At 42.6% G+C, this 15040-nt stretch overlaps 1 protein-coding gene across 2 annotated transcripts in view; it reads right to left on the minus strand.

Annotated features, from left to right (window-relative positions):
- The window catches only part of VEGFD (vascular endothelial growth factor D), a 35226-nt gene that overhangs the window by 5575 nt on the left and 14611 nt on the right, over nt 1-15040 (minus strand). For both annotated transcript variants that reach the window (XM_053202106.1, XM_053202107.1), the window contains 4 exons: nt 10867-11077; nt 5835-6025; nt 2325-2473; nt 1042-1142 (listed from right to left, as the gene is read on the minus strand). In XM_053202106.1, coding sequence (XP_053058081.1) covers nt 1042-1142; nt 2325-2473; nt 5835-6025; nt 10867-11077 — 652 coding nt within the window. The remainder of the gene's footprint in view (nt 1-1041; nt 1143-2324; nt 2474-5834; nt 6026-10866; nt 11078-15040) is intronic.

The raw sequence follows: 15040 nt of genomic DNA on the forward strand, positions 1-15040 counted from the left end.
TACAAAATGTAAGTTACATATGACTCTCACTATAATCCCATTGAACAGTCCTGTTCTGGAGAGAGAGATTTAAGGTTCAGTATAATTTACTAACAACAAGAGTGTGCCCAGGTCTTGAATGCTATTTACATCCTAACCAGACATCCTCTGCTAGAATATACATCAATCATGGGGAAAACCTGCCACCCACAGAGGCAGCCCTGTTTTCTAGGACAGTACTCCATAGAGCTTAGACCTTACAAAGTCTTGCTTGTAGATCAGAGTTTAAAACAAGCAAGGTTCAAAGTGCATGACTCCTTGTGATCTTTTTCAGTGGAATAGTGCCATGTTCTCTGGGAAATAAATTTTAACAGTGCATTCATTTTCAGCCAAATGATCATCACCCAAAATCACAGCATTATGAGTTCTGAGCAGCGACGACAACATTCGGCTCCCCACTCCTCTTAGCCCAATAGCTAGCCATGGTTTGCTTTTACCTTGCCCTAGTTCCAGAAAAAGTTTTCTCCTATGTCCCATTTTTTTCTCAAATAATTGGCATGTCTTCACATGGCACAGTTGAAAGAAACCAACCAGTCTAAACTTACTTTCTGTTCCTGTGAGACTTCCATACAAATAAGTTAGTAAAATGTGGTCAACTAGTGTTTAGCTCTAAAGTGGTTTGCATGAAAGGCTACCACTGCCTTTCAAATCCAATGTCACTGGATGCTCTAATCACTGGGCTTTTCTTTAAGAATAAAAAGCAGAGCTATGCATTGGTAGACTTACTATATAAGGAGAGCTCACAGGGCTCTGCTTCTTTCGCTCTTAGCTGTGCGATCTGGAGAAAATAACGAGACTTCTTGGTGTGTTCCCATTGTGATTGTTAAAAAAAGGGATAATAATAGTACATTAGAGGCTTGCTTTGGGGATTGAATGAGTTAATAGGTACATATAAAAGGCTTACAACATTGCCTAGTCATAGTAAGCACTCAGTATCTATTGAGTTAATTGCAGTTGTTATTTTTATGATTACTGCTAGTATTTCCTTACTGTTATCATTACCTTCCATTCCAACGAGTGGATTCTCCTCCCGTAAAACACATTTACATTTGTTGCTGTCCCATAGCATGTCAATAGGACAGAGTTTCTTGGAATGGGAACATCTAGGAGAAGAGAACGAGAAACCAGATTTAAAAGCTTTCAAGGGCAATCATACCTTTGGAACATCTTCTTTAATGCTGAATAAATTTCTGAGTGGAGGAGCGTTACGACTTTTAAGGAGCTTAATTCATATTTATGAACTGCATGGTATTAGGTAGTAATTCTGTAATCACAAATGTTCTATTTGGAAATGAAACTGTAATTTTGGACAGTTAGCATCTTTTTAAGAAGATTGCTGTTAAAACTGTGCAAATTAGCTGTCAACAGAGCCTATTTAGCAAAAGTAAACATTGTCCTAACAGAGCCTTTAAAATGGAGAGAACACTGGCCGGGCCGGCAGGAACAAGCTGAAGATACACGTTCCTTTTATAGGAGCCTCTGTCCCCGTGAGAGAGGTACAGGTGTCTTCTTGGCTCGGTAATGACAAACATAAGCACCAGCTCACTCCACTTGCCAGCCACCCAATACATTTACTGCTTGCTTTTGCAAGATCTAAGTCTCTCACTCAGTTAATGTTTTCATTCAGTGTTTGTAATTTGCCCTTGTGTTTCTCTATATGAAAATCTTTTTCCCAAATCAATGATTCGTACCTTTGATTTCAGGACACTTCAGGGTGTCATGATTTGTCTCACAAAGAACCACAGAATGCTCTGAAGAAATGTCAAAGTCAAATTAATTTTAAGCCATTTTAATTTAAAATAAGAATTTTCCATTTGGTAATCTTAAGAGGAAGTTCAGAAAAATCACCAAACTCAGGTGCGGATAGTTTTGCCGCTCCCCGGGGGACTTGGGGAACCGTTTTCCCTCCCCAATTTGGGGGCTTGGAAGTATGAAGAGCCAGAAATGAGTTTCATGTAACGCTTGTTCTGGACGAAGGGAACGTGTGCCAAATTGGAGACTGGTGTAGAGTGTTACGGCTGCACCGGACTATGCACATTAAGAACAAAGGTGTCTACAAGTAGACGTGGTGAGTTCCTAGCCACCGAGTTATCGGTCCCTCTACAATATACATCTGACACCTAATAAAAAACATTATTTGCCAAACAGTTATTACCAGTAGATCTGGATTAGAAGCTTAAAGATGATGAACTTGAAAGCGATGACTGTATAATTAATGAAGTATTCTCCACACACAGCTTTAGCAAAGGCAAGAACAAGCGTAACTGAATACAAGAAATGCTTACTGATCTTCTTCAGGGACCTGGATGGATCTTCTGATAATGGAGTATGGATGGCGGGGAGCCGTTGGCAGACATTTACAACCTGTATGGTTGGCAACTTTAACAGGCACTAATTCAGGTACTGAAGTCAAAGGCACTGATATCTGAAAGAGCTAGAGGAGAGAAAGAGAACCGTAACACATACATATTTTTAGATGATAATAATCTCTACAGTCTGCATTTTTGCCTTTGTCCTTATGGCACTCACTTTAGGAAAGCCGTCCATTAAGAAAAGAACTAATGAGGGGTGCCTAACTGGCCCAGTCGGTTGAGTGTCCGACTTTGGCTCAGGTTATGGTCTTGCAGTTCGTGGGTTCGAGCCCTGCGTCGGGCCCTTTGCTGACAGCTCAGAGCCTGGAGCCTGCTTTGGATTCTGTGTTTCCCTCTCTCTCTGCCCCTCCCCCATTCACACTCGGTCTCTCTCTCAAAAAGAAATAAACATTTAAAAAAATTGTTTTAAAAGAATCGAACTAATGAGGATAAAGGCTGGCATGATGGAAAGGATACTGGCCTGGGAGTCAGGAGACTGGGGGCTTATGCAACTTTACCAAATATTTAAGACCAAATCCCTTAACACTTAGTGTCACTGGTATCCCTGAAAATGGCACTGTTGAGCCTTCCTCCTGTTTTCATTTGAGTGTAAATTATAAGGACTAAGTGAAATTCTAGCTATGAAGTTTCTTTGAGACCGTGGCAAACAGATTATTGTTTGAGACTATTTACTTATCCCTTCTCATACCATCTCCATTGAAGGAATATAGTTTCCTGTTCTGACTTTGGACTTGGCTATGTGACTTGCTTTGGCAAACAGGATGTTAGCAGACATGACACAACGGCAAACTTGAACTGTGTGTGCTTTGTGGGCTTGTTTTCTCCTGCGTACACCGTAGCCATGAGAAGAGCATGATCTGGCAGGCGTGCTGGGCCAAGGGACGACAGACCCGGGGGACAGACCTGCACTCAATCTGTAGCTTGGAGTCAAGCCCAACTGAGCCCACTCTAAACCAACTGAATCTTACATACATGGGTAAGAATTTAGGGTGTTTATTATGCAGCACTACACAGTAGTAACTGACTGATACAAGATCATCGCACCCAACCAAATAATTATAGGTAACATGAATATCATTCCGTTTCTAAATTAAAAAAAATTTTTTTAATGTTTATTTATTTTTTAGAGAGACAGAGCACGAGCAGGGAAGGGGCAGAGAGAGGGAGACATAGAATCTGAAGCAGGCTCCAGGCTCTGAGCCATCAGCACAGAGCCCGATACGGGGCTCGAACCCACGAACCGTGAGATCATGATCTGAGCCGAAGTCAGATGCCTAACCGACTGAGCCACCCAGGAGTTCCTCATTCTGCTTCTATATGCCCTGTTTTATGTTAATTCATTTATCCCTTATAACGACATTACATGGTAGGTTTTTATTTATCCACCACCAACTCTACAGGTGAAGAAACAGATGTACAGAGAGGTTCTATAACTTGCCTAAGGCCACACAACTTGATTGGAAGAGTGAGGATTTGAACCCAGGCAATCTGCTCTAGAGCCAGAGGTGATACTCTTAAGAATATGCCTTATTAACTTTTTGGAACAAAATTTCTGTGAAGCAAAATTTCAGAAGAAGCAAGGTGGGATCTTGACAAGTAGAATTCAGAGACATGACAATTACTTTGTTTCTAGAGTGGCTCTATGGTGTATGGACAAAATTGAACTTGACTTTAGTGTTCTGTTTATTCAATCCCCATTCCAAGTAGTCTTTACTACACACAGCATTCATTTATTCACTTTGTTTCTAAGATGTAGGTCATCAAATAGTCCATAACTTTGGGGTGAGAGGTAGTTTTTCTTAAACCACTGTGCAAATGTTCAAGAATGCATATTTGGCAAGAAAAACTCCTGTACACTTACCCTTAAGTACATTCTTTAAAACTAATCATTTGTTGAGTACAGCAGTCAAAATAAAGTACCCAACTCTCTATTAAGTGGAAACAATCCATTAAAGTTGTGTTTATTCTGACCTTTTGATATGTAATAGAAGTTCTATGAGTCTAACTAAGAGAAAGTTTTTAGAGTGCTTACTCTGCATAAACTTCAACTTCTTGCAAAATTTTTCAGGAATTTTTTAGGGAATAATGTGGTCATTTCCCACTACCCCCCGCCGATTGTCAAATAGTAAAAGGTCAGAGTTTTTACAAGTTCCAAGATTCTCTAAAAGAATTTAGAGAAAGAAACTCTACAGCTTGTGGGCAATTTTGGGGGTTAGGGGAAACAAAATGAAGCATAAATTAACTTATTACCAAACAAATCGGCATTCCATTCTTTCCATCCAATTAAAAACATTACCCACCATGGATATTTTCATGTACATATGTAATTTTATTGTACTACCTCTGTACACAATCATGAGCAAAATGTACACATTTTGCATAGGCAAATGTGACAAATAAATATATCAACACGTGCGAGGAATCTGCAACGGAGAACCAAAAGGAATGTAGTCGGACTGACAGCCTTTTAACATGTTTTCCTAAGTTTGGTATTACTGCTCTTCGATGCCACATCTATTACATTTCACAACAATATAGTAGCAGTGATAGAAAGAAAAACTTATCTACGGGGCGAAAGAGATTTTACAAGATGGAGAGGGAAGAATTATTTCTTTCATGGGGACGAGAGAATTCTTCTCAAAGATCTTTTGTGCCAGATACGCTCCATTTGCCCCTCCCGAGATGCCATCCTCTCTCCTTCCCCACTGGGCTCGGTGTCTCGAGACGCTGGCCTCCACGGCTGCATCTATAGGTCCTCGCATCCTCCACCCTCTGCCCCCGACTTTTTGCCCCCACCCCTCCAACCGGACCCGCAGCCCTCTTCTCCCCGTTCTCTCTGGGTTCCTGAAACGGCTCGAGCCCCTAGCCTCTTCAGTCCAAGGGTGAGAACAGCTCCCCATTTTTGCCAGCTCAGGGCATCTCGCCAGCTCTTCCTCCTTCCCACAGCCCCACCCGTCCAATTCTTCTCAGTCACTCCACTCGCACAGCACAGAACCCAACGAATCCACAAGACAGTGCAGATTCTCGACATCAGAGCATCAGAGAGGCTAGAACGACATCATGCGCTACACGGTGAGGTTTGTATTTAGCCAACCCCCACTCTACAGGGGAGGAAGCAGATGTACAGACAGGTTCTATATCTTGCCTAAGGCCACACAACTATTGAGTGGAAGAGTGGGGATTTGAACCCAGGCAATCTGCTCTAAAGCCAGAGGGACTTCAGGCTCTGGAGTCCCACAGACCTGGATCTGAATCCCAGCTCGGCCACGGCTCAGCTCTCTGAGCCTCAGTCTCCTCATCTATAATAAGATACCCTCTTGATTTGTTTCAGGGATGAAATGAGACGGTGCCCATTGACGTTGGGCTCAGCGGCACGCCTGCCCCCGGGGCTTCGGAGGGGGCTGCGGGCGGATGTCCCCTTACCTGTTTGGAAATGTAGGAGGTGCTCGTGTTCATGCAGACGTGGCTCTCCTCGTTGCAGCAGCCCCCACACCGGAACACGTTCACACAGGGGGGCTTGAAGAACGTGTCGGTGCTCCTCCCCAGCTCGCTGGCCACCTCCACGCACGTCTCTCTGGGGCTGCACTGGGTTCTCTGCCATTCCTCGTCGATAACTGCGGAGAGGAAGCCGTTGGGGCCGGCAGGCCAGCGCGGGCCAGGGTGCCACCGAGCAGTCATTTTCGCGTCTGCGCTTTGGGGGGGTGGGTGGGGGGCGGCCCTCTAACCAAAGACTGTTTTCGGAAAAATTAAAACCACAATCTGTGTCCCTTCCCACTGATTGAATACCTTCTTTGGCAAAGAGCACCATGTCTGGTATTGGAACTCCCCAGGTACCCCTGGGAGACCTGGCTAATAAGGAAGCACGTGAAGAAATAACCTGTAAGTGTTATTTGTTAAGCAATTTCGGGACACAGCTGGACAGCATTTCTCCCACTTGAAGTCAGGTGCGGGTGGGTCCTAGTGCCATCAGGAGATGCATGTCCGTTGGCTGCTAAAGTAGCTGTAGGAGGATTCAAACCCGGCAAACCACATGAATGGAAATTTAAGTGGGACTGATCTTTCCTCAAGCGAGGGTTTCGTTCATTTGCGAGTGCCCCATGCCGGTGTTTATGTAAAATAATGAAATGAGCCAGGTCATTTTGAAATTAGCCAGGTCATCTTCTGGCCATTCTAGCTAATTTGAAGGAAACCAGAAAAAGACACAAGCCTCTGGGAATAAAAAGATTACATACTTCCCTGTAAAACAGTACTTGCTTTTTCTCTCCTAGTTTATTTTTAAAAATTAGACTCTTCCGCACAGCAAAGGAAATAACCAACAAAACTAAAAGGCAACCAACGGAATGGGAAAAGATATTTGCAAATGACATATCGGACAAAGGGCTAGTATCCAAAAATATAAAGAGCTCACCAAACTCCACAGCCGAAAAACAAATAACCCAGTGAAGAAATGGGCAGAAAACATGAATAGACACTTCTCTAAAGAAGACATCCGGATGGCCAACAGGCACATGAGAAGATGCTCAACGTCGCTCCTTATCAGGGAAATACAAATCAAAACCACACTCAGATATCACCTCACGCCAGTCAGAGTGGCCAAAATGAACAAATCAGGAGACTATAGATGCTGGCGAGGATGTGGAGAAACGGGAACCCTCTTGCACTGTTGGTGGGAATGCAAACTGGTGCAGCCACTCTGGAAAACACTGTGGAGGTTCCTCAGAAAATTAAAAATAGACCTACCCTATGACCCAGCAATAGCACTGCTAGGAATTTACCCAAGGGATACAGGAGTGCTGATGCATAGGGGCACTTGTACCCCAATGTTTACAGCAGCACTCTCAACAATAGCCAAATTATGGAAAGAGCCTAAATGTCCATCAACTGATGAATGGATAAAGAAATTGTGGTTTATATACACAATGGAGTACTACGTGGCAATGAGAAAGAATGAAATATGGCCCTTTGTAGCAACACGGATGGAACTGGAGAGTGTTATGCTAAGTGAAATAAGCCATACAGAGAAAGACAGATACCATATGTTTTCACTCTTATGTGGATCCTGAGAAACTTAACAGAAACCCATGGCGGAGGGGAAGGAAAAAAAAAAAGAGGTTAGAGTGGAAGACAGCCAAAACATAAGAGACTTTTAAAAAACTGAGAACAAACTGAGGGTTGATGGGGGGTGGGAGGGAGGGGAGGGTGGGTGAGGGGTATTGAGGAGGGCACCTTTTGGGATGAGCACTGGGTGTTGTATGGAAACCAATTTGACAATGAACTTCATGCATTGAAAGAAAATAAAAGGCAAAATTAAAAAAAAAATAGACTCTGACACTTTGATACTTACACTTGTACAGCCTTTCCATGGGTGTTTTGGGGAAATGACTCAATTTTAGGATAAAGACAACTTTAAAGACTTTCCTTGAGCTTGCCATACAACTGTAGAGTTTAGTATGTGTTGGAGGTGGTGGTGAACACCCTCCTGTGGTAGGAATCTTCTAAAACGACCCTCGGTGAGGCCCACCTCCTGGTGTTCACGCCCTTTTACAATCCCCTCCTCTGTGGAGGCTGGGCCCAGGGACTTGATTCTTATGAAGAGAATACAGCAAAAGTGATGGGAATCTCACTTCCATGATTAGGTTTAAAAAGACGGTGACTTCTGTCTTGCTAGCAGTCTCTGGCTCTTGCTGGCACCCTCTCTCTTTTGCCTTTTCAACTTGTAGGCTCTGATGAAGCAAACCGCCATGTTGGAAAGGTCCACATGGCAAGGAACTGAGGGCAGACTCTGGCCAACAGCCAGTGAGGAGCAGGGACCCTCAGTTCAGCAGTTTGTGAGGAACTGAGTCCTACCAACAATCTCTGAGTGAACTTGGAAGCACATCCTGCCCCAATTAAACCTTGAGATGCTGCCCACAGCCCAAGATGACACCTAGACTGCAGCCTCTGGAGAGATCCCGAAGGAGAGACACCCAGCTAGGCCATGTCTATATTTCTGATCCACAGAAACTGTGAGATAAAATATGTTTAAGCAGCTAAGTTTGGGGGTAATGTGTTACACAGCAATAGATAAACTCTCCTCCCTTTTTACCCCATCTTCCAAAGTTTATGTGGGTCTTTCTCCACGTCATTCTGGATTCCCATAGGTGCGAACATGTTTCTGCCAGAAGGGACAAACAACTGCTCCAAGTGTACAGATATAACATTATTGTTGGAGATCTGACCCTAGTCTCTGAATTATTCCTTCAAAACACCTTTTCCATATCTTTATTCCTCCCCCCTCCCCTTAATCTTAATATTCCTCATACGTGGCTTCTTCAGTCAGTCATGAAAACAAGATGTTTGGCCACCTGAGAAACCTTGCATATGCTATGCAATCTGCCTTAACTTTGTTTTTTCATAATAAAATCTTTCAACCCAAGACCCTTTTAATTTCTGATTATGAATGTTTATATAAAGAGCCTAAAGGCTATAACCATGAGAGAGAAATTACCAAATTTGGTCTTAATATGAGTATTGTTTAAGTCACTATTATTAATCATGAGTCCTGGGAAAAGCAAGTAGTTGACTTACAAGAATATGCTTTGTTTAAAATTCTACTTAAATGTTGCTTTCCATCTGCTTTTTGTAAGACTAAGTTTTGAAAGTTGGAGTGGTAAGAGATTTTAATCAAAATTGTGTGGAACTATGAGTAATGCCACTGCTTAAAAGCTTCATAAGTTTACTATTCTTTCCTAGCAAAGTCCTGCCAAGCAGGACTGCTGTGCCTCAGGGAATGACCCCCAAATCTGTGAGGAAGAGTTGATAACAAATGAGAAGTGGTGTAACACATCAATTTGGTCATTTACTGCTTCTAACTGAGCAACTTCTGATGATTCCCATATAATAAGAGACATTTTAGAGTTGGCAAATTCCATATTTTTATGTTTTTTAAAATACAGTTGTTTTGTTTTTGTTTTTGTTTTGTTTTGTTTTATGGTTTCCGCCTCAGAAAACGTCAAGACGCCTGGGTGGCTCAGTCGGTTAAGGGTCCAACTTCGGCTCTGGTCATGGTGATCTCACGGTTTGTGAGTTCGAGCCCCGCCCGCGTTGGGCTCTCTGCTATCAGCACAGAGCCCTCTTCAGATCCTCTGTTCCCTCCCCCCCATCTCTCTGTTCCTCCCTTGCTTGCACTCTCTCAAAAATAAATAAAAACATTATTTTAAAAAAAACTGTCAATGTCACTGACTTTTTTGTTTTTATCACCTAGTCTTGGTTGTATGGTAAATGTTTGTCTCCCTCCATTTTCACGGAGTATCTCCAGGTTCACCCCAGGCCTTCAGACAGGTAATCTGGCTAAGGCCTTGGATCTTCAGGTGAGGTCAGATCCCTCTGTTTCCATGAAGTCCATGCTAATTGGCCACATAGAAACAAGTAGAGCTTCAAACCTCTGGCTTAAGTGGGTTCTAGGCCAGGGTTCCAACTGTCTCAACTCAGACACATGGTCATACACAAGAGCACAAAGAACCCTCTTCGCACCCATGCCCCCAGCGCTGCCAAGAGATTTATCCCCCGACACACGGCCTTCCCCACAGCTGACAACAGCGGCCTGTGCAACCTCGTCATCTTTTTACATATGGAAACAAAGAAAGATAATTCTAGAAAAAGAGAAAAGAATAATTTTGGCCTGGTGGTTAATTTGAATTCTGTGATAGATGTAACCCATCACTAGGTAATCCTAGGTTCATCAAATCTAAAATGCTAGATCAACAATGCCCCAGTGGCTTCTTGTGTTGTTTTGCTACGTTATCCAAAAAGTCCAATGCCTAACCAGAGGCCCCATGACAGTGTTTGGCAAGCTTCATTCATTATGGCACAGTACCTATACAGACAATGGTTTTCTTAAAAAGAACCTTCATATCTTACTAGGGAACAATCACCCCCTTTATTTCAAATTAGGTTAGTTCCTAGTCTGGAGTTTGGATTCTTTTGTTGAGAGGATTCTCCACCTCTGTCATCTAGTAATACTGATATGCATTATGACAACTCAGCTTCCAACTTCTACTTTTCATGTTTGCTAAAAAAAAAAAAAAATTACCAGAATTTTGAAGACATAAAAGAAGTGAAACCTAATTTCCTCATCTTTAGTAGATGTAGATGCGATTTTTTCTCTATGAAGAATGGTCTTTCTAGGTTTGTTTTGCCCTGGCATCTCTGAGTTAAAATATAGTTGCGAATTTTAAAGTGTTCTCTTGCATCGGTTTTCGATCTCAAAATCATGTTGCATATATTTCTCTGCAGAATCAACGTAGGAAACAAGGGTTCTCTGCTAACGCGAGGCTATGAAATCAGGCACCCCGTTTCTTCTCCCGGACCCGCGCCCTCCTCAGACCCTTGGAAGAAGCTGGTGCACGTGTTAGTATCTGACACATTGCAGAACTGGCTTCTGGCTGCACGTGCGTACGCGCGCGCACGCGCCTACCTTTTAGGGTTTCAAGGTCGTAGAAAGTGGCCGCAAACCTGGTGGCCCGATGGGAAGCCGAGCGGGAGTCTGTGCCGGTCAAACTCGGGAGCTTCAGTCGGCATCTCCACAGCTTCCAGTCCTCGAAGTGTGTGATTCGCAGCAGCTCCTCCAAACCGGAGGCCGCCCTGATCTGCTGTTCAGACCGTTCTAAGGTTGACCGAGACGCCCGCTGTCAACAGACGAAAATACTGGTTTCAAAGCCAGTTACTAAAGTTTTAGTGTGTCCTGACGGCCCACATTGCCGACCCTTAAAGATGTAAATGGAGCTGAAAAGAAATTAGAGAGATCGTTCAAATGTACACCGGTACCTAGGAAAACTACTAGCGAGTATTTTTGATTCACATGCTGCTCATTGATGATTGAATCAAAAAAAATGATTCCCCTGGTTTCTCGGGACATTTAAAAACAGTACCATAGTGGCCGGAATGGTGGACTTCGAAATGCTATATCCCAGAACCTGGGAGTGTGACTTTACTGGGGCCAAGGATCTTTGCAGAGGTAATTACTGATCATGAGATGAGATCATCCTGGATTATCCAGGTGGACCCAAATACAAAGACAAGCGTCCTCTTAAGAGCGAGGGAAAGACATGGACACAGATGAGGTTTTGTGAAGGCGGAGGCAAAAGTTAAAGTAATGCAGCCACAAACCAGGAATGGCCCGGGGCTGCCAAGAGCTGGACGAGGCAAGGAAGGATTCTCTCCGAGAGTCTTTGGAAGGAGCACAGCCCCGCTTACACCTTCATTTCACGTTTCTGGATTCCAGAACGCTGAGAGAATAGAGTTCTATTGTTTTAAGCCACCAATTTTGCAGTAGTTTGGTACAACAGCCACCGAAAACTAGTAAGGATTTTAAAATCACACTGTTTTTGTGACAGGAGCCGATGACCATTGCTTTCATCTCTGTTATCTGAGAAGCTGGCCCACAAAGTCCTGGGGACCCTGCCTATAGTCCCACAGGAAAGAAAGGTTTTAAGACCTTGATAACCTGAATTTTCTAACTTCTAACCCTCTGAGCCTTTCACTATTCCCGTTCACTATTTCGAAGGCATCTTTTTTTTTTTCTGATAAAATACACTTCCAAAGTTTATGTTGAAAATTTGCTTTCTGCCCAACTACACGGACCATATTGGCTGATACAACGCGTGGATGTGTGAGACTCCACCAATACGGTAAATTGTTCAAAATAAGGGGCTTGGTTATACAAATATGATACATACATACAATGAAATACCATGTGGTCATCAAAACCAGTGATGTAGACGTACATTGGGACAGAATGAATTGAGCTCCTCCCTGGGATGTGCTGAAGAAACGATACAGCAGTCTGTCTATCGTCAGGGACCCAGATTTTCACCTGCTGAGCCTGCGCTTACTGGATCTTTGTTTTCCTGGGCAGCTGGGATATGCGGGCCGAGGGGATTTTTAGAGCTGGGTGAGGGGGGAGCCAAGGGACCAGGACAGCTGCAGGGTGGTGCTGAGGAGGGAGGATGGAGAGATGGGTGTCGGCTGCCTGCTACAGGGGAAGGAACGGTGGGGAAGGAGAGCTGAGCAAATGGAACCTTCAGGAAGCCTTGCGTCGAGTGGTGTGATGTACACCCTCCTCCACTGCGCCTGAAAAACTTTAGTTAAAATCTGCATCAATAATCAAAGTTTTAGGAGGACTTTTTGTTTTTAGATATGATGGTAGGTACAGAGTGTTGTCCAAAAGCGGGGTGCTCAGAAGAGCAAGTGTGGTCAAGTCATGTATGATTTGGTTTTTATATATTTTAAAATTGTTTGTGCGTGAGGGTGCCTGGGTGGCTCAGTCAGTTAAGCAACCGACTCTTGATTTTGGCTCAGGTCATGATCTCGAGGTTTGTGGGATAGAGCCCTGTGTCGGGCTCTGCTTGGGATTCTCTCTCTCTCCTTCTCTCTTTGCCTGCCCATCCCCCACTTGTGTGTGTGCGCTCTCAAAATAAACATTAAAAAAATAAAATAATTTGTGTATAATGTCCTTCGTGTATGTATGTATACATAAACAATCATTGATAATTAATCATACATGTAAAATTATATAGATTATATATATACTACCTGGAGGGATATATATGAAAATATAAACACTGATTCCTATTCTACATCACGGACTGTCAAACTACAGTTCCCTGGCCTAATTCAGCCTGCTCCCTGCCTGTTTTATGAATAAAGTTTTATTGGCACACAACCATGCCCATTCTTTTTACATATTGTCCATAATGGCAGGGTTGAGAAGTTGCAAAAGAGACCCTCACAGCAGATTCAATCTTGAGGCCAACGTCCTTTCAAATTTCAATTCTTTATCTTTTCAGGCATTATATTTTTCATTATTCCATGTGTTGTTTCAATTCTAGTTTTGAAATATCTACCAGACATGTATTGGAGCACTTTAATGATTGTACATGTCTCTTAAGTGTACTTTCATATTTATCTATTTTTTTTCCTCCCTTCATCTCTCTTCAATGTGTGAAATTAATTGGTTCATCTTCCCAATCACCACTTCTCCAATTGTGAGTCTAGTAAGTTTTTAATTTCAATCACCACATTCCTAATTTCAAATATTTCCACTTCGTTCTCCTTCCTTTTTATTTCTGTATGTTTCTTCGAATTTGTCATTTTATGAATATCATTCCTTTAATCTCTTTATCTCATTCCTAAATACACTTATTTCTTCAAATTGTCTTATTTTAACTTCATATATATGATTTATATCCTGATTATTAATTTTATTGGCTTTCTTAGCAATAATTACCTCTGTGATTTGGAATTTTGTTTAGTAGTTTCATCTTCATTGGGAGTTCATTTTTTTTTCTCCCTATCCTTTCTTCATTTAGAAGTTTTGTGGTTGCAACCCCTGACTCCCAGGGCCCTGAATCCAGAATCTTATTGACTATTTATGACTCAGGGATCAGCCTGGTTCAAGTCCTGGTCGCAAGGAAGTATCTGCTTCTGTTGCCCCTAGTTAAGCAGTTTCATAGAAGACACGGCTCCAGGCAGCAAAGAGCAGTAACTTCCTTCCGCTTCCATGGAACTGATGGAGTGCACTCATGGAACCCATTACCCGCTGAGGTTGAATTCTTGGTGGCCTCCACCTTCCAGACCCAGAGTGCATCAGTTCGGCAGCTTCGGCTTCATGTTTTTTAAAAGTTTATTTGGACTGAGATACAACTGACACACGGCATGGTGTAAGTTTAAGGTGTACGATGTGTTGATCTTTTCAGCTTCACGTTTTGGTACCATTTCTGCACATGTTTGCCATCTGCTGATGTTTATGATCGTTTGATCAATTTTATATTTTACCTATAATTGCTATGGAGTATAAAAGACCTCAAACCATGAATTGGGAAGGTCATCTTGCTCAGAAGTTTAGATATGAACGTGTGTGTGTTTAACAAAAGGGGAGAATCTTGAACATGTTTATAAGCTTGAGGAAAAGAGGCAACAGAGAGGAAGACACCGAACACACATGCAGGAGAGAGAAAGCAGAGGTGCTGGTTTGACCTAAGTTGCAGAGATAAATGGATGAATGGATGAGAGGGTCCCCTTCTGAAATAGGCTTATAGAGAATGACATGGGTTTATGCACAGCGAGACGGCCTGGGATCTAGGATTTCTCACTTGTCTGTGAAATTTAAATCAGGGCAATTTTCTGGGAGTGAGGGGAAGAGGAAGCTTGAAGAACAAAGATAGGGTTTGTGGAACCGGCATCAAATTTAAGCAGCACGCCACAGCCTCTTCATCTAGGAAATCTGGGGATGAAACTGAATAATTGCTCATGTCTTGAAGCAACTCTGAAATTCATTGATTCTCCATCAGGGCCCATTTGTCAATGGCCTCCCATTTCCTGATTATTCATCGCCTCTTCACAGTTTAATCTCTGAAATACATTTTGTTACATCATTGCTTCCGCATGAAAATAATGAAACCAATCCAATAGCTTTTTATAGGTTTTAAAAATTGTACTATATTGAAAGAATTTTTATTTATTGAGGCAAGTTTCATTCAATACCATCCATGAACATAGAAAGATGTACGTTTTCACAGTTCTTACAGATTTCAATTCAATCTCAGAAATGTTTTTAAACTATCCAACTGAGAACTCAGGAGAAAATATCA

This window comes from Acinonyx jubatus, chromosome X (assembly GCF_027475565.1).
Source record: "Acinonyx jubatus isolate Ajub_Pintada_27869175 chromosome X, VMU_Ajub_asm_v1.0, whole genome shotgun sequence".
Taxonomy (NCBI): Eukaryota; Metazoa; Chordata; class Mammalia; order Carnivora; family Felidae; genus Acinonyx; species Acinonyx jubatus.